Genomic DNA, 27,090 nt, shown 5'->3' with positions numbered 1-27,090 from the left:
AATATGTATTTGACAAGATATTATTTTAGGATAGAAAATACACATTTGACAAGAAATGGACTTACTGAGGTGTAAGTTCTTGTCAGATAAGCATTTTGATTTTATTCCTGGAGATTTGGGACTAGCTTTATAATTTTCCAGTGATTGCTTTGCAAGCTTCTTGGAAGGAAACAGAAGCAGTTGGAAGCTGAACCATAGACTATTTTGAAAGAGACAGGGGGCTTGACTTTTACAGAGAACTATGCAAGCAAAACTGAGGAAATAGAAGGGGAAGATGGAATTGCAAACCAGCATTTCGCGCTAGTTAGTGAAAGGGAGTACTGAGAGGTGCGTGCTTGTAGTACATGGCATAATTAACAAGTTGGACTAAACATTTGGAGTAAGTAGTTTCTATGTTTTCTTGTATTACAAAAATGCATCTAAGTTTTGGATTTTCAGCTACAGCTCATGTCACATATCAAGATTTTAAAAAGCCTATGATTTAAGCATTAAATAAATATACATGTTTCTGAAGTAGGTATCTTCAGCAAACATAGAAAGGATATATGTGAATTTAGGACCCAACTCTAGCTCTTGAATATCTTTTTATTGCCTGCCATAAAAGAATGATTCATGAATTCCCTCTTTCTTCTTATTGTCCTTTGTGAATTATAAAGAGGTTGCTTCTTTGCTGTGGTTCTTAACTGCTGTGTAGTTGACAGAAAATAATTGGCAAAGGCAAATAGTTTTCCCAGAACACTGGAGCTGAGTAGGGTTCTGAAACTAAGCTTTGATGACATATCAATGTTTATTATCAAACAGGAGGTACACATTTTGACACCACCTAAACAGAAGTTACTAGAGCTGTGTTTTCAATAGCTACTGCAGAGCTGGCTGTTAAGGGTAGCTGAAGATAAGATCAGAAGTCATCAGTTCAAAGTTCAGAAGAGATCATTACATTCAAGGACAGAAACAGCTCAATTTGTTAGCCACTGCTTTGTATCAGAAGCACTTCACTGGTACTGCAATTAATCTTGTATCACAGTGAAGCAGGTATGGCACATTACACTCAAATAGAATGCAACATGTCCTATCTCTGTTCATATGCTAGTTTGGCACAGCTGCTCAGTGAAAATATAAAGCTGTTGTATCATACATCTTTATTAAACAAAATGCTTAGCTTTCTTGTAATTCTTGTATTAGGCAGATAATGAAATGAGTTTTGTAAATGTTTAAGTATTTGAATTAAAGCAAACTACTCAGTACTGAAATAATTTTTCATTAAAATTATATTAAACAGGGTTTTTGCATCATTTTGCATAGTTCTGTCAGTGCATGAGAACAATTTTAGACTGAGGGTTTGAACTATTTAAACCAACTTTGAAGGCTAGCCAGACTTCTCAAGAAGTTATGGATAAAATCTCAGAGTTCCCTCTCCCTTCTCCCCATGTTTCAAACATCACTGAAGCTTCTGGTGCCTCTGCTATGTTAACAGTATGCATAATCCCTCATTTCATTTTTTCCCCTTTTCTGAGTAGGTATTTCTGACTATGCTTGTAGAAAAACAAATACAGAACTTTTACTCCCTTTCACTTTGGAAAATGTGATTGAATTGAATGGGGTTTTAGAAGAAAATGCCATATTATTTCTGTGAAAAGACTGAGCTCTTAATAGTGTTGCTGTTGTGTAAATCTTAAGCAATGATTACAGAAGTTCAGCATTCCCTATTATTGTACAGTAGTCTTGCAGAATTATACTGCCCTTTTGTTTTCCTCCCACAAGTGTAAAGCTATAATTAGAGAAAAACCTGGGAAAAATCATAAAGAAAATAACACAGTATATATGATATTAAGCAGGACAAACATTTTTTTATATAGTGTGAATATTTTTCCTAGTTGAAATATCTGTCTGCATATGGTTCTCGACAGTGTTGCATAGGTAAAATGCTGCCTTTTCAATTCCAAGTAAATTCTAGCTGCTGGTAGGCAAGTTACTTGATTATTTTATTTTTCTCATCTTTTAGTGTTGTCTTAGGTCCTTTTGCATACAGTCCTAAACCTGATTAAGGAAAGCAAGGTTTAAAACTGCATCTGAAGTATTATGAATACAAAAGGAAATATTAATCCTACCAAATTTTCTAAGCAATTCTATAAAACTGAATACAGTTAAGGGAAAAGAAGGTGAACTTACATGGCTTTTCACAGCAATTTTATATGTGTCTGTTTAAACAACCAGTGCTGTCATCTCTGCTAAGAATTTCTAAAGAAAATCATTTCTCAAGATTGATAAACAGCAATAGATAAAATAATGAGTGATGTGCTCAATGGGGTACAGTTTAAACAGAGAAAATCTAATGGGAAGTAGGTACATTAGTAGCAGATGGATTTACTTCCTGAATCTTGATCCGAGTGGAAATCCTAGCTTACTTAAAATTTGTCTTCCAGATTCTCAGCCAGATAAGAAAGGTGGATAAAGCAATTTATTTACTTGGCGTCAGTGCTGTGATGATGTTTTGCTTAAACTTGCTATTGTTGTCTGATTTTTATCTAGGCTATTTTTATGATTCCTACAAATCCCCCTCCAACTTTCCGGAAGCCAGAGCTGTGGTCTGATGAATTCACAGATTTTGTGAAGAAATGCTTAGTGAAAAATCCTGAACAAAGAGCTACAGCAACACAGCTGCTACAGGTCAGTATTTCAGTTACTGAAGAAATGCAAGTTCTGTGGCTTTTTTTTTTTTTCCCCTCCAGTCTCAAACCAGAATGATTGTGAAAATTTCTAAGGGCAAATCTGAATTTAACTATTATTGTGCCTTATTTATTTTGCACTTTGTGGTCTTTTCTCTGTCAGCTCCTGTATCTCTACCTCCATTTTATTTCTCCTTTGCTGCTTCTAAAAATTAATTGCTCTTTATATAGTTTAGGGCTGGTTCTTGCTATTAAAATTTGATCCTTGCTTTGTGGTTAGAGGCCCTCAACAGATCTCAGGATTTAGGCAAGTGCTAAGTAAAGGAATTGAGCTCAGGTTCTTATCAGTGTGGACCACCCATAGACTATATTCAGTCTTCCCTTCTGGTCATGTCAAATTAAGCAGACAGGTTGCTCTGTGTCCTAGATGGGTCTGATGCAGATGGACAATATCACGAGTTTGTTCTTGGGCTGAGTTATACCAAGTGGGCACTTTTAAATTTGAGCCACATGGCAGCATGGACCTTTGGAACCAAGGCAGGGTGTGCCAGGCTTTTGCCTGCTTGCTGACCTGAGCTTCTAGTGGCTGCAGAAATTCAACACTTGCATCTTTTTGGTACTAAGATAGAAATAAAGCAGAGAGATTTCAGAGAACTACAAAAATCAAACAGGAGGGACTGATCTGTTAAGAAAGATTTAGTCTTTGTGAAATGGACATCATTTTAGAGGGGCCACACATTTGAGTGTGCGGGAGAGAGAGAAAATGCAAAAATAGTTTTTTCTTTAGGCCCTGTACTTGCGTTATCCACTGCCTTCAAGGCTGTCGTAAGCCTTAAGTAACTAAGGAAAATCAAAGAATAAAGGAAGCGAAGGAGGAAGCAGTGGCATTTCTAAAAAAGTTATAATAGGTTCCATGATGATTAAAATGAAATATAAAATTTCCTGTAAATAAACTTGTCTGATAATGAGACAGAAGTGACAAAGTTTGTAAGGTCCTTTGCTCCTTTTACTTTCCTGATTCCTAATTCATTAAAGTTTTGGACATTTTAGTGTTCTTTCATGCTTTTCACTGCTATTGGTAAATACTATTCTTGATTTTCTTTGTTCACCAGACTACATAGGAATCTGATTTTCTGGAATTTCATCTGTAAGGCAGTCATGCTGAATTTATTTTGTCTCTAGCTAGCAAGAGCCTCTCAAAATTTAAATGCAAGTGAACTCCACTACAAGGAGCACATAAAAATTTTTCAAAGTTGTTTGCAGTAATAGATCATCAAATTCATAAATCATGATTATTTTATCTTCCACACTGTGAAAACACCAAAATGTAGACTTCAAGAAGATTAAAAATTGAAAGTTACAGATCTTTTATGACCTGTGAATCGGAACTTGAGACCTTAAAGATTTGAACTTTGTATGGTTAGCTGAATACTGGCACCTGGATAGAAGAGGTTTGCATTAATCCATGCAAGTAAAGTGAAAACAAACAAGCAAGGTTCAGTGTTCCTCTTTCCACATGCTTACTGGCCAGAAAACCGAATACTATGTCCAGCATAAGTGTTACCTTTTCTCCCACATGGAATTTGGAGCATGTGTGATGGGGCTCAGGATGCTATGGGTTTGTGTGAGTGGGAATGAAAGTACTGCTTGTCAAGGAAAGATCATGGAGAAAAAAGGAGAGTAACTGAATGAATATATCAAGGGAGAAGAAAGATAACAGATGCAGGACATCAGGCTTCATCACTTCTGTTCTTCATGGAACTTTTATTTATTTATTCATTTGTATTTAATAATACATTTCTGAGGTGCTATGACTTAAATTTTGCCTAAATTGTGTTTGCATATAGGGATGCAAAAATCAGACTTTTTCTAATGGTAGCAAAATGAAGGAAAATGGTATTGTGCACATGTTGTCTTGGAGGAAGAAGTGATATTTTAAATGGCTTTGAATTAAAAATTAGTCTTCCTGCTGAAAGTAAGGAATTTTTTTTTGTGTGTTCCACATTTCAGCATCATAGATAAAGAAATGTTTTATGACAGGTTTGTTGAGCTAGGCAGCGTAGTTGTTCTGCTTGCAGGTACTAATTTATGCTGTCAGTTTGTTAAGATTAATTAAACTCTGTAACTGAATATCTGAAAAAGTTTGTTTTTCTATGTCAGACAATCACTACTCTATTTATTTACTACTTACTGCATGTTTCCTTTGGAAAATTATATCCTTAACTATAAAAGTTGTTATATTTTATGTTTATGTATTATGTTTCCCAAGGCTTGCTCTTATTAAAAATAGAAGCAGCTAAAAGATCCTGTATGTGTGTTAGTGTAGATTGTAATTACTGTGTGATGTAAAATACTATTTATCACTGAAATCTGTGATGTTTATTAATACTTGTAATTACACCTGAAACTTAACTGTTGTAATGATGTTGTGTAATTTAATGTTGTGCTTTTTTTCCCCTAGCATACATTTATTAAGAATGCCAAGCCAGTTTCAATTTTAAGGGACCTGATCACTGAAGCTATGGAGATAAAGGCAAAGCGACATGAGGAACAGCAGAGAGAGCTAGAAGAGGAAGAAGAAAATTCGGTATGCATCTTTTTTCGTGTAACTACTTCATAGAGAAGTTGCTGTTTTTCCCCCTACTACTTGTATTTCTGTTCAGACACTTTCCTGGGTTTCCACCTGATTTGTAGCCTGTGAGAGCTGAGTATTGCACTCTTATTTATGATGAGCAATGCTTCTGTGACTAACACCTTCTGAGCTAGCTTTCAGCACTGTTCCGTGAGATGTCCTAGTGGAAAAAAGTCCCAACAACCAACAAACAAAAACAAACAAAAAACCAAACCCAGACTGTTAAGGTTTCACTTTCACATATGGGCTTCTAGACAAATAGTTTAATTTTTGGTTCAGGGCACTTTTTTCTATTTTTATTTGTTAAGTCTAATACACAGAATAGTTATGACACGCAGTAAGTAGTAATAACAATATGGTTTGACTCAAATACTGCCTATAAAGTGAAAATGGTGGCAGCATTTCATGCTTCAGATGACCCTGTCAGAGGAGAGAAGCAGGTCATGTGATAAATAGGTTGCATTTAGAATTGTTTGGCAATGTTAGGAATAAGTCAGTGTGCCTGGCATTATTACTCTCCCTACATGGTTTATTTTAGGGCAGTCTTGTGCAATACAGCAGTATGTGCTTCAGAGAAGTGTGTTGACACTCATACAATGAGAACCAAGGTCATTCAGGAATAACACACAGAGAAGATGGAGACTGGAATGTTAGTTAGAAACCTTGCAGCTTTGAGCAAACAGAAAAGAGCAGTGCAGTAATGCAGTCTGCAGTGTCCCACATTGTAGAATCTTTGTTGTATGTGAGAATGTTAGGTGGTGATCTACATATAGGAAAGCTTTTTCAAGCAGGTATCTTTGGAGTGTTCTGTATTCTAAAAGACAGCATGGTCTTCTGTTTGCTGGTTGTTTTTCTGAGTCTGATTTAAGAGGATTGACAGCTCGTGTTTATAAAGATTTGTTTCCTCTGGATTATATTTGCTTAGTAATAAAACAGGCAGGGAATGAAGGAATGTTGGGGGTTTTTGGTGGGGTTTTTTTGTTAGTAAGGAAATATTGCCTATGTGGACATGTGTAACTTGACATGCAGAGTTGTTTGTGACTTGATTTATTGGATAGTTGAGCTCTGAAGAGACTGATTTATTACCAACATAAAAACTTGATGTCTTTACTAGAATGCTATCCTTCCTACTGTTGCCTTCTGAACTGTAGACCTCAAACACTTGGACATTGTTGATGTCTTTTGCATTAAGCCAAAATTAGGTATGACATCTAATTACTTAGTTTGAAGTTCAGATGGGGAATCAGGTTGCCAAGCATGGACAAAACAATCCATGCCAGTTCAGTATGTGGTGTATACTTTCCCTCTGTCACTACTGGGTGGGAGGGTACAACACAGGTTTGGTTCACCTCAACTGAAGAAGCATTTAGCAACTGCTCATGGTTCTTGCATGGGTATACAAGTCAGAATGTAACATTGCGCTCCCTGGCCCGCCCCTTCCTCCCTCCCCTTCCTTCCCCCCATTATTCAGTGTTTAGTGTAAGGGATTGTGAATGCTCCATCCCTGATGGTGTTCAAGGCCAGGTTGGACAGAGCCTTCGGTAGCATGATTTAGTGTGAGGTGTCCCTGCCCATGGCAGGGGGGTTGGAACTAGATGATCTTAAGGTCCTTTCCAACCTTATTCTGTGATTCTTATGACTGGGGCAGGTATCTGTTATTTGTGTTACTATTGCAGTAGATGGGACTTTTTGCCATGTACTATTGTGGTACAGTCAGGAGAAAGTTTATGAGTTAAAAAGGCAGTGAATAGTCGGCTCAGAAAAGAAAGGGGGTAGAAAAATAAAGATGAGCATGACTTCAGCATAATGAAAGATAGATGGGGAGAACTTGGAAAATGAACCCTCGTAGTTGTATTACCTCAAGTGGAGTTATTAGTAGATGAGTCTTTAAGATGACAGGCAAGAAGAATGAAAAAGTCTTGATAAAAACTTCAGCAGTATGGATATTTTGGGAAAAAAAAGGGTATTTTGTTAGGACAAGCCCTTTGTACTGCTGTACTTGTAGAAGACTTCAGAATTGTTTAAGAAAACCCCTGACATTGAGCATGCACATTATGTTGTATAGTATCCTTGGAGTTAATTAGTGAAGTTCTTCTAGAAATAGTTTTATCCTTAGTAATTTGATGTCTTATACTCCTTTTTAGTTTTCTATCCTGATACTGGCTTAAAGGCTTTAATTGATTAACTGAAATGAATAATTAATGCCAAATTATGTTTGCAGGGGACCTTAAGAGAAGGTGGATCCTGGGTATTGAGTACATAATATATTGCAGTTGGATGTAATTACATAAGCCCTTGCAGTTGCATTTTTGAGCTAAGTAGTTTGCTTCCTCAGCAAGATAAGCTGGCTGCCTGTCTGGGTCTGTTTTAATGCAAAGTAAACTTTGTGAAGGATGGACTTAAAGTGACACTGAAGGTAGGCTGAATACAAAGCACAAAAGAGATTAATGCAGACTATCCCTTAATGTTTTGGAGCATAAGGTGACAAGTTTAAAAGTTCCAGTGAGTGATTACTGCATATTGCTAAAGATTGGAACTGCTTGAACTACATACTCTTAACTCTGCTTAACAGGTTATTGTAACTGTTTTTCTTTGAAAACACAGAAAGGTTAATCCTTACAATCTTAAGTCTGCTGTGTTGCTGTGAGAGGTCCAGTAGCAGACTAGGCCACACAAATAGCCTGTAGTCAAATTCAGTGTGGTCTGAGGTAAGTCAGGCTGCTTTATATTTGCTACATACTTAAGTGTGCTTTTGGAGTGACAGTAATTCAGAGGATGAGTTGGCAAGACTCATTGGAAAGTTTACTGATTGAAAGTTTACCTGTGGTTTTCCAGCAAAGGCCAGCTTTGCACATGATAGAGAAAATGGATATTTTAAAAATAGTTTGTGTCGTTATTGTAAATTTCAGTAGGGAGAAGGAATAGATCTCTTTGAGCTTAAGGAAGTTCCAAATGTAGAGAGCACATGCAAAAATAAGAAGATATGCCACTTGTAAGTGAAGCAAATGAAAGAAAAGTACTAGCTGGTGCTGCTGGCAAAGTGGGAAGTGGCACTTGTCAGAGTGATAATTTCTTATGTTTTATATTGATCATGGATAGATAAATTTATTCCTGGAGGTGATTCTGGAGAGGTTTTGTGCCTTTATTCTCCTTTAGCTCCATGAGCATTATTGAAGACTGTAAGCCACCATGTATTTACTGCTGTAAAAATAACTTGCAGTAATGGACAACAGAATGTCCTTTTTTGCTGTAAGGTTTATATTGAATAGTTAAAATTCAAACTAGAAAAAGTTTGCCATTATAAAAAGGGATTTCTGTTCCTATTTTTAAGAAGATTTTTGCTTATGTTCTTGTATGCTGTTGAGATGTTTAAATTCCATGTTTTCATATGGGTTTATAATTCTAAAATACAATTTGTGATAAGGTTCGTAATTAGGATGAAACTTTTACTTTTGTTAAAACTATTAATATTTGGTAGTATGTCTGACTTTTGCTATCGGTAAATACATGCCTTTAATAATTTTGTATTGCTCGGTAAGCCTTGAGTTAAATCAGTTTGGAATTACTTAGCTTTTAATAGAAAAATCAAGGGTACAGGTGAATGAAATGAAGAATATTGATTGTAAAGTGAAGAGGAGGGATTTCCTTTTTGACAAATACAGTTTATATGAACTGTGTATGCTAGTGACCTATGAATAGCTTTTGTGCTGTCACAGTACAGAACTAACCTTGTTCTTAATTGTTTTTAATAACTGGTTGGTTGTCATGCAGACTTCCCATGTCTTGCAACTGAGTCTTAATGTAGTATATCATTGTAAGAAATTCCAGATTCATTTGAGAGATTACACCAGCATCTTGTCCAGTTGCAGTCGCTAAAGGTTCTGATTGGTTAAAAGCACGAAACCAGCCAGACTATGAAACAGCAAACTTAGAATTAATAATTCTATCCACTAACCTTCTTGTACTGTGTCCTGAAAGCATCTAATTTGAGTACTGCATGCTAGAAGACTCCTGAGCAACATGCAGTTGTGATTGAGGCCTGAATTGAGTGAAATTCTGGACAGCACAGACATTAGTTTTCAAAGCATGTGTAGGCAGAGGTTGATCAATGGACCCAAAAGTTGCTAAAGAAAACCAGGATAAAAACCAGAAGAATAAAATGAAAGCATTGGAATATTTGTGTTTGTAATTTAAAAGTAACTCAAACAAACAGCAAATCCCCCAAAGCCCCCACTTCAAATTGAAATAATGCTTATTTTCAAAATAAGCTCAAAGATTATGGTTTTCATTTCATTTGGAACTTGTTTGGGTAGCTGCCAGAAAAACAATAAACCAGTTCTTTTACACTTCTGAGTGTTTATTCTTTCCCTTCTGGAAGGAGACAACAGGTAATATGAGTGCCAGTTTGGTATAGTTGGAGATGAAGTCAGCAGCCCAGCATTCAAGTATAAAGATAAATAACTATTACATGTTCCTCCTTATGTCCCTGTTTTCACCGAACCCTGCAGAAATACAAGGCTGCTTGTGTGTAGTTCGCATGATTACACGAAGTTCACATACAAGTTTTTATAAGCCAACGTGCAATGATGGCAGCAATTCTAGAAAGAAATAATGACAGTCCCTATGTTACCTTGTGTAATAGTACTGACAGCTATGCCTATATTCATATTTTAACATCTGTAAAAGTTCTCAGATTGTATATGGAATTGGCGTCACTGTGCGGTTAGAAAGTAATAGTCCCCTAGCCATAAATTTTTGGGAAAAATAACACTTTTTAAAGCTGATTTTTCCCAATGATATTACTGTGAAGTCCTTACTGTAGAAGTGCAAAGGCAGACTGAGACGTCAAACCAGGAGAAATGTATATTCAGTCACACCTAAAAGCAAGAGCAAATGCTAATGTCATGTTAAGTGGAGTCTATCAATGTTAAAGGTCTTTCATTGGCAGTGAATTGAGTCTATATACTGTTGGAAAAGAATGGTTTCAGTTAACCTGTTTGGGACTTGAATTTATTGGTCTAAACCCCCAAGAATATCCTGTGTGAAGCACAAGCAGTTGTGCTCATTACTCACATGTACATGTTTTAGGACCCACCAAGAAGGGTATGAATTGTTCTATGATGTTACTTTTGTTAGGAAACCAGATTTAACCCTCGCAGTTATATTTTAATAAAGTTTTTTTAGCTTTGATTCCCTCTTAAAGCCATATCTGTATGCATTGTAATGAGCACTGGGATTACAAGTGACTTACATAACTGAAGATAGAATGGGGAGGAGTGGGTGGGTTTGGAGAATGCAAAGATTTTAGTTATGTGCTTCATTTTCCGGATTGATTCAGGCTGTTTTTCTTCAAATGAAGAAGAGTCGCATCCCTAAAACTGATTCTTAATTTTAATTTTTACCACGGTGTGAACGTTTTATACTGTGGGAAGTTGTCAATTGTAATGTAAATATTTTTCATGGTCTGAAACTTTGTATTATGCAGCTGTAAACTAATGGCCAGGTTGGATATAGTCTTCATGTCTGTGTTCTTCCAGAGAGATACAATATTGTTACAAACTTAAACAGGGGAAGTTTAGACTGGATATAAGGAGGAAATTCTTTCCTGTTGGGGTGGTGAGGCACTGGAATAGGTTGCCCACGGAAGTTGTGAATGCTCCATCGCTGGCAGTGTTCAAGGCCAGGCTGGACGAAGCCTTGGGTGAGATGGTTTAGTGTGAGGTGTCCCTGCCCATGGCAGGGGGTTTGGAATTAGATGATCTTAAGGTCCTTTCCAACCCTAACTATTCTATGATTCTAAGTAGCGCGCTCTGAATTGATTTTTATGCCTGTTAGGAGAGCTGCTTGTGTGATGAGAATGCCTTCTGACAAACTGACATGCTTTGATAAGTACTGAGGTAATTGTACAGATTTTTTTAATTAAGCAAAAATTGCAAGTGGTGTATTCTACAGAAGGTTAATCCCAATATCAAAGTTTAAATGTTAGTTTAGGCATTACTAAACATGACCAGTCTCCTCTCGTACTTTTTTTGAAGTGTGATGTGAACTGGATGCTGAGGTTGGGCAGCTGTATTATGGGGAATGTAAAGTAACTTGTTGCCTGGCAGCTCACAGGAGACATGTCTAAATATTTATTTCCGTGGATCTTTAAAGGAATGAGCTAACAAGCAGCTCTTCTTGTATGTTTTCTTTTACATTTTTATGTCTCTATTATGTGAGGAATGCTTTATTATTTAAAATATGCAAACAAGGAATTACTGCTTCAGTAGTTCATTTTTATTTTTCATAGACACTTAAGGTTGACAACTATCAACAACTTGGCCGTCAATAATCAATTATTCCCCTATGTAGGATTAATTATTCATTCATAAAAAAGTTTGTTTAATCATATATTAATTATGAGAAGTTGACATCTGTCTTTTAAGACTTTAAGTAATGATTGCTATAATTATTCCTTTATTTACAGCAGTCCTTAATTGTTGCTGTAATAAATTCCTGTATATTTTTACAATATATAGTTATTTTAAAGGAACTGGTGAATCATTTGAGTTATTTTGTATTTTAAATGTGGTACACCAGGCTGTATCTTTCTGGAGGTTGTATATTTACTTACAAACACCTGAAAGGTGCATGAATATATATGATGTATCTATGTATCTGTTGCTATAAATGTAACTTTGCATGACAAGCAGTGTTAAAACTTTCTGTTTTCATAGCATTTTCTTTTAAGCCAAAGAACACTTGACGTGTGTGCTAATTAACTTTGATTACAGTCCTTTAAGTGTCTTGAAGTTAGAAATACGTGATGAAGACTTTGTCAAGTAAAATATAGCTACCCAAGGGGCATAAGCTACTTTTTAAGACAACATTGCTAAAATCCACAGCAATTTAGAGCCAGAAACTGCTTATAGGAGGAATAAACATAGGGAAGTAATTGTGCACAGAAGGTTATTACTAGGTACCAATTAGGAGGAGGTAGAAAACAAGCTTAAATTATTGTTTTCTGACATATATCTACTGAATTTGATGGGATTTGACTGTGATGAAAGATAAGTCTTGACCTGTTCTGCTGACATGTGCTCAATATTAAGCATATACTCGGGTCGTAGCTGAGCATTGTACATGTTAAAAACTTTTACAAAGTCCTTTTTCTTGACCAAGCTGTATGATGTATTTATGTAGCTATTGCAGTGCTTTTACAAAAAGATAGCTGTGACTACAGCCACGTTTTTCAAAGGTGATGATGAGGTGTTAATAGTAAATGGAATTATTTTACAGGATACTAAGTTTTGCCAGCATGTAAATCTTCCCGTAACGCATTGCAGGCTAGTTAGCCGTCTTTGGTGCCATCTAGTGTTCTTTCTGTGTCCACAAACCATAGTGAAAAGATTTTTAAAGGCAAGCTACTACTATGTGTTTGTCTTGTTTATTTATTTGGGTTTTTTATCAGTCTTCATCCCTTTTTGTCCTATGAATGTTAAAATTGCAGCAGAAAACTCCATTAACCATAATCACCTTGGCTCGCTCACTGCTATGATCATGTAGGCTCAGGTATAATGTGCAAGGCCATCTGTTCAGAGAAAATTCTTATGTGATGATGCTATCTTTTATGGTACAAGCGTATGGTAAATGTTGTATGTTGCTTCCACTGAAGTCTTTTTGAATTTGCTGTCCTGATAATCAGGTCTCTCTGGTTGCGTTTTCATGCTTTAAGGGTTGGTTTTGTTAATCTTATAGTTTATTCTGGTAAATAAGGAGATCCAAAGAGTTAGTGCCATAGGGTTGCAGCGTATTGGCAATGATTTACTTGTATTTGCTTCATGTTGTAATGTTGTTCAGAGTTTCTGTAGTTTGTTGTAATTTCTGTAGCATTTCAAGAGATATTAGAGTTTTTGCTCATACAGTCATTCTGTTGCTGTACAGTGGTATATTAGAAACCCAATTCCAATACAAGTTTGGTGTTTATTACTTGTACACAAGAGAACAGCAGACAGTCTAATTCCAGAGCTAGCTGGTTTTATTCTTCGACTCTTGTATATGTTTTCATGAACAGCATGAGAACACTTCAATTTTAATTCCTGATATTTTTTCCTGGTTAAGATTGAGATTTATGTTTGTTTTTATTTAATCAGTGAGTTTACCTTTTTTTTAAGGACACAGTAAAAGTTCTACGTCAGTATTTACAATCTTTAAGGCATGAATCAGAATTTGTACAAAGGAGTCCCTTTCATATCTCATGTCAGTCATAGAATCATTGAATAGTTAGGATTGCGAAGGACCTTAATATCATCTAGTTCCAGCCCCCGTGCCATGGGCAGGGACACCTCACACTAAACAGTTTTGCAAAATTTGAATCAACTAGATCCAAGTTGTAAAGTTATTTTATAGAATCATAGAATAGTCAGGGCTGGAAGGGACCTTAAGATCATCAAGTTCCACCCCCCTGCCATGGGCACGGACACCTCCCACTAAACCATGCCAACCAAGGCTCTGTGCAACCTGGCCTTGAACACCATCAGGGATGGAGCATTCACAACTTCCCTGGGCAATCCATTCCAGTGACTCACCACGTAAGTGAAGAGCCTCTCCCTTATATCCAATCTAAATTTCTCCTGTTTAAGTTTTAACGCATTACCCCGTGTCCTGTCACTACAGCCCCTAATGAATAGTTCCTCCCCAGCATCCCTATAGGCCTCCTTCAGATACTGGAAGGCCTGCTATGAGGTCTCCACCCAGCCTTCTCTTCTCCAGGCTGAACAGCCCCAACTTTCTCAGCCGATCTTCATACAGGAGGTGCTCCAGTCCCCTGATCATCCTCGTGGCCCTCCTCTGGACTTGTTCCAACAGTTCCATGTCCTTTTCATGTTGAGGACACCAGAACTGCACACAATACTCCCAAGTGAGGTCTCACGAGAGCAGAGTAGAGGGGCAGGATCACCTCCTTCGACCTGCTGGTCACACTCCTTTTGATGCAGCCCAGGATATGGTTGGCTTTCTGGGCTGCAAGCGCACACTGAAGCCGGCTCATGTTCATTTTCTCATCGACCAGCCCCCCAAGTCCTTCTCTGCATGGCTGTTCTGAATCTCTTCTCTGCCCAGCCTGTAGCTGTGCCTGGGATTGCTCCGACTCAGGTGTAGGACCTTGCACTTGGCATGGTTAGACTTCATGAGGTTGGCATCAGCCCACCTCACAAGCGTGTCAGGGTCCCTCTGGATGGCATTCCTTCCCTCCAGCGTATCAACCGAACCACACAGCTTGGTGTCATCGGCAAACTTGCTGAGGGCGCACTCAATCCCACTGTCCATGTCAGCAACGAAGATGTTAAACAAGACCGGTCCCAACACTGATCCCTGAGGTTCCACTTAAACTTGAGAAGAAACTTCTTCTCAGTGAGGGTGACGGAACACTGGAACAGGCTGCCCAGGGAGGTTGTGGAGTCTCCTTCTCTGGAGACATTCAAAACCCGCCTGGACACATTCCTGTGTAAATTTATCTGGGTGTTCCTGCTCTGGCAGGGGGATTGGACTAGATGATCTTTTGAGGTCCCTTCCAATCTCTAACATACTGTGATACTGTGATGCCACTCGTTGTCTCCAGCTGGATACTGAGCCATTGACCGCAACTCTTTGCTTGCGGCCATCCAGCCAGTTGTTTATCCACCGAGTGGTCCATTCATCAAATTGATGTCTCTCCAATTTAGAGACAAGGATGTCGTGTGGGACAGTGTCAAACGCTTTGCACAAATCCAGGTAGATGACATTAACTGCTCTACCCCTGTCCATCAGTTCTGTGGCCCTATCACAGAAGGCCACCAAATTGGTCAGGCAGGATTTCCCCTTAGTGAAGCCATGCTGGCTTTCACCAAGCACCTTGTTGATTTTAATGTGCCTTAGCATGCCTTCCAGGAGAATCTGCTCCAAGATTTTGCCAGGCAGAGAGGTGAGACTGACTGGTCTGTAATTCCCTGGGTCATCCATTTTCTCCTTCTTGAAAATGGGGGTTATATTTCCTTTTTTCCAGTTGTTGGGAACTTCACCTGACTGCCATGATTTTTCAAATATGATGGCCAGTGGCTTAGCAACTTCATTTGCCAGCTCCTTCAGGACCTGCAGATGGATTTCATCAGGTCCCATGGATCTGTGCACGTTTGGCTTCTCAAGACGGTCTTGAACCAGATCCTCTCCTACAGCGGGCTTAAGGTTTTCATTCTCACAGTCCCTGCGTCTGCCTTCCAAGACTTGGGTGGTGTGGTTGGAGCATTTGCCAGTGAAGTCTGAGGCAAAAAAGTCATTCAGAACCTCAGCCTTCTCCAAATCCAGAGTAGCCAACTCTTCTGATAGCTTCTGGAGAGGGCCCACGTTGTCCCTAGTCTGTGTTTTATTTGCACCCTGTTGTTTTATTTTGCTCACCCTGTTGGTGAGCATGAGGTCAAGCATGGCACCTCTCCTTGTCAGTTCCTCTATTACTTGCAGAAGGAAGTTGTCTTCCACACATCAAGGAACCTTCTGGATTGCTTGTGCCGGGCTGTACTGTCATTCCACCAGATGTCAGAGTAGTTGAAGTCTCCCAAGAGAACAAGGGCCTGCGAGCTTGAGGCTGTGCCTATCTGCCTATAGAGCGCTTCATCCACAGGGTCCTCTTGATCAGGTGGTCTGTAACATATCCCCACAGTAATGTCTCCCAGAGCTGTTTTCCCTTTAACCCTGACCCACAAGCTCTCTGTTAACTGCTCACCTGTCCCAAGACAGAGTTCCATACTCTCCAGCTTATCCCTAACATAAAGAGCAACTCCCCCTCCCTGGGTGCCAAGCCTGTCTTTTCTAAAGAGCCTATAACTTTCCATTCCAACACTCTGGTCATAGGAGCCATCCCACCATGTTTCTGTGATGCCTGTTATATTATATCCCTGCAGAGGTGCTCTCCGTGCTACGGGTGTTTGTATAGAGGCATCTGAGCTGAGCTCCAAATGAAGCCAGCTCATTGGCTGGAGCGACTGGAATATCTCTGCATTGCTCCGAGCATTTATTGTAGGTGCTGGCAACTGACTGGGTGTGTTGGGATAAAATGATGCTCCCTCCTCCAACACATCTAGTTTAAAGCATCCTTGACCAGTCTGGCAAGCCTCCTACCAAAACCACTAGACCAGATCCACCAGCCCCCAGTAGACCTGGGCTACTAGTTTTCAGATCCAGAATAGTCTACTGCTATTAGCTACGTCTTATATTTGTGATAAATACTGCAGTGATGGCTCTGGAAGCAATCTGTCTTAACCCATAAGATTCGTTACTCTGGGGCATGTGCAGGCCCAGAAAGTTTTGTATTGCTCTCTCTTAGTACATCGTTCCTGATCTAGGGAAAATACTATTAATCAAAACTGTGGTGTACTTCTTTTTTTTGGGACAGCTATTGTCTTAGTACTGAGGTGGGCTTTTGTGAATCTTAGTCTTCTGAGTCCTAGAAGAAAACTTTTCTCTTTACTGAGAGACAATAGTAAGCTGGAAAATGAAATGCTGTTCACTGGAATGAATTCAGGTACTTGATTTGACTGAAGAAATAGAATACCGGGTTTTTGTAATGGAGCAGAGGATAAAAAAAAAGGTCACATAGGACTCCATACTTGCTCATAAAATTAGCCATTGCATTTTTTCACCAACTTCCAAAATAATACTTCTAAGCTTCAAGAAAACATTATTTTCAGATTTTAGTTTTAGTAAGTTTAGGGCCACATGGCTCTGCAAGTGGATGTTAATATTAGTCAAGCAAAGCTGTAAATCAAATGTAACTGTGCCTTAAACTCAGAGGTTTGCCTGTCTGTATGTTAGAGGTTCACATTTGTAGTGCTCTGTCAGTGCGTTGTGAGTCAGTTTAGCATTGTATTGCAGTACTGAAAGAAGCACTTAGAGATAACAGCTTAATTGTTCTGCCACATTAAAAATGCAATGCAAAGAGATGCTTTTGGACTTTACTTTCTGAGTACCATTGTTTAAAAGATAAAAATACAACTTGTAGAAAACACAAGATCCAGGGGGAGGGGGCCGTCCGAAAGGGGGGTACTAGAAAAAGTTAAGAGTTGCCACCAGGAGGAGCAGTACCAAAATATTCTCCTTTATTTACTAGTACAGTCTTCTAGTTCTGTAGCTGTAAACGGTCTGTATCTTTGGAGATATCATGATTTTTTTAAGGGTAGGGTACTAAATACAGTGTTTTAGAACAAATCTAAAAAAAACGTAGAAGGAATGCAAATGAAGAACTTGAATATTTTTACAAGTTATAATCTGGAAAATAACGATTCTTTTGACATTTTAAATTTTATTCACAGATTTAGGTCTGAATCCTGGTTTCAGCATATTGTGCTATTAGCCAGCAAATTATAATCAAAATTGGGTCTATTTTTGTGTCTCTGAGTTGAGATGTAATTGAATAATTTTCAGGAGCTGGTGTATCAATATTACTGCTAACTACAACTCACTGGATCTGCTTAGACCAACCATCAGGGAAACAGCACTCAGGCAACGTAGCTGGCTTGGGCAGTATGTGTATACTAGGCACAAATTGTCTGCTGTGTCAGGCAGTAATAGGAAAGGAAAGAGTTCAGATTTGTGGCAGGTTCAAATTGCTACTGTATCTCTTCATGGTACTGGCTCCCCCACTTATTTGGTTAAGTATGTTCTTTACAAATGTTCTTCTACATAGTATCAACAAGTTATTTTGCTCACTCTGGTGACAGGTTTTTAAAGAGAACTAAGTATTTGAAGTAGGCAGAGTCGGTTTTCTGTTTCTGAGGTGGACTTCCAAAACTATTTTTGAGGATTGTTCAATAACTAAATTGAACGTGAGTCTGTCATCTGGATGCTGTGTAATGTAAGATGCTGGGCATGATACTGAGTTAAGGGTGATCAGCACAAAGCTTTAGTGGTAGTCTGTTGCAGAACAACCAAATCACTTTCTATAAATTGTGGTACTGATTTTGGAACCCTGGAAGGTATAGTGGATCGTGAAATAACTGAGATACTAAAAAGCAGATGCTGATATGAAGTGGGTGTGTGGGCCACTGTTTGTTGTATTTACCGTGCCATAGATCTGTGGCAAAGAAAAAAGCTTTTCTTCTTATATATGGAACGCTTTTTTATTCTGTAGTTTGTTTTTAAATTTTGAATCTGTAAATCTAGCAGCAGGTCACATGAAGATATAAAACTAATGAATAAGCATGTAAATGATTGCTTCTTAGCTTTGGTTTGGTTGACTTTAAATCATCTCTTGCATTCTGGCAAATGTTTCTCTATAGGATGAAGACGAGCTGGACTCTCACACCATGGTGAAGACCAGTTCAGAGAGTGCTGGTACCATGAGGGCCACAAGTACAATGAGTGAAGGAGCTCAGACAATGATTGAACACAACAGCACCATGTTAGAATCTGACTTAGGGACCATGGTAATAAATAGCGATGATGACGAAGAAGAAGATGGGACCATGAAAAGTATGTTGTTTATTTAATTTCCTTTCAGTAATGCGTTTTCTCATACTGTACGAGAATGCTGCATCATCAGTGGCTTTTGTTGGGGGGTGGGGGGTGAGGCTATAGTTGTGATTTGGGTTTTTTTTTAATTCTCAGCAATAAGAGCAAATGTACCTTTTTGTTTAGTCGTTAAAGTAGGATGATTCACCTCATGAAAACACTTTAGTATGTGCTCTAATTTGTTTTCAGGCTGAAACAGAATATTTGCCTATTAAACTGGGAGGCTAGTGGAGTGTTATTACAAGTGATCTCAAACTCATCAATTTCAAGTTACAAAAAAGCTAAATGACAGGAAAAAATAAAAGGGAAAAGATATTATAAGGCAATTTTGTGTAGAGGATAATAAAGTAATTCTTAGGGTGGAAGTAGGATTTAGTGCAGTTTCAGTGCACCCTGACAATTACTTCAGGCTTAATAAGCAAGTTCTATATAAGTAGTATACCAGATCATACCACACTAACCATGTGGTTTTTATATGTGCTGGGAACAAATACCTGTTTGTATGCCAGACAAATCAAAGAATTGTCATTAGGTTTGCACTGCTGTCTCTTACCCATGTCCTGTTTGTCTGCTGGAGACATTGGTTTTAAAATGTAATGTTATTTTGAATTTTGAGTTGATTCCAGTAACAGTCTGTAGTTAGAAAGTGAATTACCTTCCTATACCTTGACAGTTGCTCCGTATAATTCTTAAACCCATTCTTCCTACTTGTCAAACAAGAATATATAAAGTCTGGGACAGCAGGTTTCCTTGAGACCTATAACTAATGAAAGAAAGCCAGTAAATTGGAGGTAGCCTGATGGCAAGCAATAGTTTCATAATTCAGCTGTCAGGCAACACGTTTGGTTCCAGCACTTACTTGCTGAAATTTCTTGTATTTTGTGTTAGAGAGCCATTGATTAAAACCTAAAAATAATTAAAGAATGGGACCTCTACATCTCTCAGCTGATAATACATACAAATCATGTCCACTGTAGCTGGTCATCCTCTGGTTCTGCATGTGCTGTTGGCTGAAACAGCAGCAATAGCTGCCTAAATAAATGTCATGAGGAAGGGACATACAGATCCCTGCTCTCATGAAAGGCAGATGCAGATTTTGTGCTTCATTGGGCTTGACAAAGACACAAGATTTCAGTTTGTCTGCTTTTTCCTAATCATAGTATCATAGAATCATAGAATAGTTAAGGTTGGAAAGGACCTTAAGATCATCTAGTTCCAACCCCCCTGCCATGGACAGGGACACCTCACACTAAACCATGCCACCCAAGGCTCTCTCCAACCTGGCCTTGAACACCATCAGGGATGGAGCATTCACAACTTCCCTGGGCAATCCATTCCAGTGCCTCACCACCCTTACAGTAAAGAATTTCTTCCTTATATCCAATCTAAATTTCCTCTGTTTTAACCCATTACCCCGTGTCCTGTCACTACAGTCCCTAATTAATAGTCCCTCCCCGGCATCCCTATAATCTCCCTTCAGATACTGGAAGGCTGCTATGAGGTCTCCACGCAGCCTTCTCCAGGCTGAACAGCCCCAACTTTCTGAGCCTGTCTTCATACAGGAGGTGCTCCAGTCCCCTTATCATTCTCATGGCCCTCCTCTGGACTTGTTCCAACAGTTCCATGTCCTTTTTATGTTGAGGACACCAGAACTGCACACAATACTCCAATATATACCAATATATAATATAACTTTATAGGCAAGCTGGGCATCTTCTAGATGTTTGTGTGATTTGATTTGTAATAAATCAGAACAGGTAGCTCAAAAGTGCTCTTTGATAGTTTTGAATAATAGAACATTGCAAGCACGAAGCTTGGAGAAATAAACTTAGGGAACTAGAGAGCTCTCCTTCCTAGAGACACAGAATATTTATGACAAACTTTTTTTTCAATTGCTCTTGTGTTTAGCTTCATGTTTTGTTTCCTTCTGCCTTTTGTTTTGCTGCTCAAGGACAAAATAAGAAACAATAATAAGTTTTTATTTATAAGTGCCCATGCTTAGAGGCCTCTGGGAGCCATGACAGAAAATAACTAAAACCACATTTTTTTTCACAAATAGGGAATTGTGCCCAGATAAAATTGGGATTTGGAACAAAAACAGGCCTGTCATCCTACCCCAACATATAATATACAGCATAGCAATAAAAAACATTCATGCCTTCTTGCTTAGTATGCCTGTGCACGCTCTGGGCAGAGACCATGTGGTATGTACCTGGAAAGAGGGAAGAAAATGCAAAATACAGAGAGGTGGGAGGCAGAGCTTAATTTTAGGTTTAATGTGGAGTGGAAGAAAGAGTGGGATTGATGTAAGTACTGCTTTTGTTCAGCTGCCTTCACTGTACTTGTTTTCATGTAGAAGCTTTTTCATATCTCAGTTCAGAGACTGGTGTTCAGACCAGCTTCCTTGCATTCCCTTTGTGGCTTTCTGGCAAGTTTTAGTGTTAGGGCTTTCTCATACACCAGAGAGTACTTCTGATCATTCAGTTTTCTCTCTTTCATTAACACTCATAGAATCATGGAATGGTTTGGGTTGGAAAGGACCTTAAGATCATCCAGTTCCAACCCCCCTGCAATGGGCAGGGACACCTCACACTAGACCAGGTTGTTCAAGGTCCTGTCCAAGCTGGCCTTGAACACTGCCAAGGATGGGGCGTAAAGCTGTCCCCGCTTCTGGTTGGGTTTGGTTTTGCATTTTTTAAACTTGTATTTGCTGTCTGCTTTGGGGTGGCAAATAGGTTGCCTCTTGCCATTTGGACTTATTCTAACTGTTGCTTCAGACTTCAGTGAAGCTACTACGTAGTTCATGATTGGTAATGAATATGTTAAAAGAGGAAGATAGTGACTAATTAGGTGGCATTTGACAGAATATAGAAAAGTGGCCAGGTTTTTGTATTACTACTATTTCCCTGTAAGGCATGAAATGGTTTAGGTTTAGTCAGCATACTTCCTAAACCCATTCTTCCTTCTTACCATACAGAAAAACATGATCTTTGGGGCAGCAGGCTTCCTTTCCCTCCCTCCTCCCTTACGTGTGAGCTGTCTCAAAACCTGTTACACCAGCAAAGGAAAGCCAGCAAACTGGAGGTAGCCTGATGGCATGTGATAGTTTTATTGTTCAGCTGGTAGCAAGTTTGGTTCTAGCACTTCCTCACTGAACTTTCTTGTATTACTGTATTACCGGGTCCTTGGTTACAGCCAAGGACTTCGTGCTGTGGAACATCACATTCCACATTGTGCTGTGGAAACTACATTTTGAAGGGAGAATTCATGAGTTGTTTGTGTTTATTTATTTAGAGATTTCAGTGCTTTCAGTGAAAGAGATTGTGCCATAGTGTAAGTCAGTGTCCTCTGTGGTAGGAAGTGGATGCTTGGTTAGGTTTGGAGTGATGCTTCCTTAAACCTTAGAAAGGCCTAAGTACCACAACTGTTTTTTCAACTGAGAAACAAAACTTATTTATAACAACCTGTGACCCAGGTCCTAAAGGAGTTCAGCAAGGAAGTTTAATTACAGGCAGATTTCAGTGGTGGTGTAGTCTGGGCATTGATATTTCATGGATGTAGCTTTGTTCAAGCATGTTTACTGTGCCCACGTTAAGATGGTTTGCTTGATGCCGTATGCAGGTGTACTAGGGCTTTACTCTTATTTATAAGGAAAGAGATGATGTATGTTTCCAAGCCTGTTCGTCCTTGAGGCCTCTTCTGTGATTGATAGTAAAGTTGTTCATTTATACTACTACTAGTGGCATCTTTTGCAAGGGGATGTGTATTTTTTCCAAAGAACATTGTCATGTTGGCAATTCTGCTTCAAGAGCTGTTGCAAAATGCTAGCTTAACATGGATTTTCTTTGTTTTGCTGAAAGCAGAAATAAAGTATAACTCAGCTGGATTGGACTAATGGGTTTGTAATAGTAGTGTCATTGAATATTTTTTGCTTTTCTCCAGAAAGTGGAAAAATAGAACAAAAGTTATTAAACCAGTTTTACAAGTCTCGTTCTCAAGAAGTAAAGCAATGTTTTGTGCAGCAGACTCTTTTCCTCATTAAAAATTCTTTAAACTTGAGTTCATAGTCCTTCAAAAGTCTGTGAGGGCTTCAGTTGGTTGAAAAATATGTGAATTTTCTGTTTAAATGCCAGTTGCAATTATCTTTGATAAGTAAGTGTATTATAAAAGAAACAAACAAAAGACTGACTGAGGCCTGAATTCGAATCAAGACTTGAGTGTATAAGTCACGGTGATGTGGAAACTGCAGATTTGCTAATCACTTTGTTACACAGCTCTCAGTAGTCAAATGTTTCTTAGATACATCATTTGGTAGATTCCCAGCTGCTCTGCCCTAAGGAACTGGTGGTCTAGTTTCTTCTAATGTTTCTTTGTGATTCAGAAAAAAGTAGATTGATGGTCTTAAAGTGTTGAAACCATGGCAAACATTTCTAAATATGATCTTCTTTTATTGAAGAGTAAAGAAAAATGAGAGCAACTGGAAAAACTAAATGCTCCTAGACTGGAACAGCTTATTGCACTAATGATTTTCAGTGGAAATGTGGATTGATACTAATTGTGCTGCAGGTTTTTTGTGGCAAATACATAGCTTCTGTAAAAAGCAGCTTACTGGATAGTTGTGAATTAATTGCCCTTAAGGGAATTTTTACATATTATACTTTTAAATTTCTTAATTTCTGCAAGGCTGTTGACAACCATTAGTCTGTTGTTCATCAAAGTTAGAAGTGCTTTCAGACCAAAATGATCTTCTAATAACCTTATATTTTGCAAATAAAGTGTAACCTACATCAGTATACTCTGGCAATGGGGGACAAAAAACTTTGAAACACCTCTGGTCCCATCGTTTTGCAGGCAAAATATTTCTGGTTTTGTGTGTGAGTTTTTTATATTTACAGTGAAGGTAAGCAGCTCTTACTCTTTTAAATGGGTTAACTAATTGTATGCTGAACTGAAATCAACAGTTTTTAATTCATTTTTACCGAAACAAATAGAACAAATCCTGACAGTGGAAAAATAAATGTGCTTTGCTCATTTTGGAATAGTTTCAGTCCTGTTGATCCACTTTCCTTAATATGTATTCGATAGCAAGGAATTTGGAAGGATTAGATGGGTTTATGTATGTAAGCAATCTACTATTTTATATAAGGAAGATATAGCTCTATATATAAGGAAGATATAGCTCTAAAACTTGATTGTGGCACTTGGAAAATCTTTAGTATTTTCTGTTACATGAGAGGAGAGAGGCTACCTTACCTGTAATGGGCCAACATTTTGATACTGAAGAGTTCTGAACAGAGTCACTGGTAATCTTGCTTCACCCTTGAGACGTACCTATAAACAAGTTCAGCCATCTCAGCAGAAGAAAAAGATTGGTTGTGAAAGGCCAACAATGTGGTGTCCTATCTTTTTGGTACAAATACTTTTGGGGGGTTTAGGCAGCAATCAGCAAATAATAAAAGGTTTCTATTAAGGAAACACATTGTATTTCTGTTTTTAATTCCACCTCCTTCATACTGCTACCTACTCTTGGATCGGTTTTCTAAATGTATGCTTTGCTAAAGTCTAAGTTCTTTCATTTTTGCCCTTTAGTGCTTATTTTTGTAGTTATTTGGCATCCCTGTGTTTTACTTCTCATCCCTTCACAGTCCTGGACTTGAGAGATCCAGGAACCTCATTCAAGTGATCTTGAGTTCAGTGGGGCAGACTTGGAGATTGTAGAGGAGAGATGTCTGCTATGTGGTCTGTTAAACTCAACACTGAATGTTTATATGGTTGTGGTTGTCCTTAATTAAAAGATTGTGAGTAGAGATAGCTAAGATCTGGGATTAGAAAAGAATATGGCACCAACTGAGAGACAAAACAGCTAAAAAAAAAAAACGTGAGGAGGAGAAGGTGTATATGGAAACATGGCAGACTAAATAGAGGAATCACCGTGGAGTTGAATGGAAGTAATTGGTGTCAAGTGCATATCAAAGTCTTACAAGAACAGAATAATGTAGGAAAAGCAGAAAGACAAGAACAAGTAAATCCACATGCTATAAAAGATGGGAGTACAAGAATAAGCATTAATGAAATAAATAGGTCACTATTAATCATGAAGCAAAATTAGAATGAATCTAAAAAATTTTAAGACAGAGGGAATGGGAAGATGTGATGGAAGAGGAGGGGGGGAAACCCCAACCACTTAATGAATTAATAAAAACAAATGTAAAGCCAGGTGAGAAGATCAGCAATCCTGGTGATCACGTTAAACACAAACTTTAAAGATATTTCTAGTGGTTTACCTTCTCACTTCCTAAAACAAGTAGTTCAAACAAAAATTCCTATTTTTTTTCCCTCCAGCTTAGTTACATCTCTCATCCTGTTTCATATTTTACTTGTGCAAAGGTATTTCATATTTCTCCATGCAGAATGTGTTACACTGCAACCAAGTACATTTTTCATGAGTTAATGCTATGCAGAATATAGTCTCTGAGGTAACAGTTATGTAGAACTACTAAAGCACTTCTTACGTGTTATTTATTGTTCTGTTTAGTAATGAATTTGCTTTGAAATCCCACAGATGAAAACAAATTTCAGTGATTTAGGGTTGTAGAGTTTGTTGTTTTTTTTAAAGAATATAATTAGTTTCATGAAAGGGGTAATAGAATGAGAATTCACACTGATCTCAGTTTGCTTTCTGAAGCTTTTGCAGCTGTGTAGATGATGACAGAAATCCCCCAGGGCTTCCACAACACGAAGATAGGGTGCTTTGCAGCCATCCGTAGAGTCTGATCCCATAATTTGCTGAGAATCCCTATTGGCAGCAAATTTAATTAAGCAGTTTCTAGGCACCGTTTATGTGTTTGGTTTTTTGTTGGGTTTTTTTTCAAGTGCTTTTTCTAAATAATTTTTCAGTCACACCTTTGGTGAGACTGATGGAACTGTTGCTTTCTTACAAGTGCCTGTAGACTAGGCCTTGAAGTTAGGGGCATTCAGCACCCAAAGGGATGCTTAGCACCTTGTGTTATTAGGTCTCTATAACAACAAATAGATATTGCATGAAGTAACTTCTAATAATATTTGTGTGTGCAAGTCTGAAATGTCTTGAACATTTCTCCACGTTGTATCTTGCTACAAAAATATCTTTTTTTGACTATGAGCTTTTATACCAAAAATCCTCAGGGGATAAATGGAGGCTTGCACCACATACAGATGACTGTATTAGTTTCTCTAAAATCCAAGAAAATTAATAAATGGAGTTTATTTTTTGTAGTGCAGTAAATCTTTAATCTGTAAATAGTTTTAAAGGTTTTTGTTGTTCTTTTTTTCCCCCTGTTTCTTTCAACTAAGGAAATGCTACTTCACCGCAAGTTCAAAGACCATCTTTCATGGACTACTTTGATAAACAAGATTCCAAGAATAAAAGCCCTGAAAACTGTAATCAGAACATACATGAACCTTACCACATATCCAAAAACGTTTTTCCTGACAACTGGAAAGTCCCTCAAGATGGAGATTTTGATTTCGTAAGTATATTTTTATTGTTTAATTTCTTGAATGCTGTTTATTTTGTATATATATATTGGGCAAAGAGAAAATGTTCCTGAGTTATAGGTTAGAGACTTGATGATAACTGTAACTTGGTAACTGTTTAGAGACTTGATGATAACAATGCCTGGTTTTCACCCTTGTTAATTTTTTTACATGTTTAAATGAAAGTATTTAGTTTACCTATTGTAGATTAAGCATTTTCCTAACTGCAGTGCAGTAGCTAAATATGACTACATGGCACCTTTTTGAAAGCACACTTGGGATTTTGAGAAAAATGTTGTGTTTAATTTTAGGTGACAGCTGTAGGTGTGGGATTTTTTTCCCAGTTTTCACTTACTGCATTTCTACATAAAGCTGACTCTTAAATTTAAGATACTGGAGTAAAGCCAGTTAAATAGCACGGTACATGCTGTTGCTGCTGGAGAGTTTTGATTAAGTCAGATTTTTGTTAGGGTGGGGCTTTTTTAGGCCTTTTTTTTAACTGTAAAATGCAATAGTCATCATCCTGATATTTGACTAACAAAATAACTATTTGCACTATTCATTGGAAAATAACTGGCCATTATTTAAATGGGGTTATAGTGGCAATAAAATTGCTCTTAGCAGAATTGAAAATTCATCCTATCTTTTCTGTTACTTGTTAAGAGGTGCAAGGGAAAATGATTCTTCTTGTAAAGGCTAAGGATCCTGATTCTGTAAGTGCTTATTCGTGAATAATTTTTACATGGATAATCCCATGGA

At 38.0% G+C, this 27,090-nt stretch overlaps 1 protein-coding gene across 4 annotated transcripts in view; it reads left to right on the top strand.

Annotated features, from left to right (window-relative positions):
* The window catches only part of STK3 (serine/threonine kinase 3), a 126,722-nt gene that overhangs the window by 55,155 nt on the left and 44,477 nt on the right, over window positions 1-27,090 (top strand). For 3 of the 4 annotated variants that reach the window (XM_061373210.1, XM_061373207.1, XM_061373208.1), the window contains exons 7-10: window positions 2,530-2,667; window positions 5,128-5,253; window positions 18,585-18,777; window positions 26,149-26,324. In XM_061373210.1, coding sequence (XP_061229194.1) covers window positions 2,530-2,667; window positions 5,128-5,253; window positions 18,585-18,777; window positions 26,149-26,324 — 633 coding nt within the window. The remainder of the gene's footprint in view (window positions 1-2,529; window positions 2,668-5,127; window positions 5,254-18,584; window positions 18,778-26,148; window positions 26,325-27,090) is intronic. The other variant, XM_061373209.1, reaches the window with a different exon arrangement.

Source organism: Neopsephotus bourkii, unplaced genomic scaffold, assembly GCF_033783945.1.
Source record: "Neopsephotus bourkii isolate Nb327-2 ecotype Australia unplaced genomic scaffold, CSIRO-AGI_Nbou_v1 NB_1630, whole genome shotgun sequence".
Taxonomy (NCBI): domain Eukaryota; kingdom Metazoa; phylum Chordata; class Aves; order Psittaciformes; family Psittacidae; genus Neopsephotus; species Neopsephotus bourkii.
The sequence above is the reverse complement of the archived record's forward strand: the minus strand, read 5'-3'. Positions and strand labels throughout refer to the sequence as shown.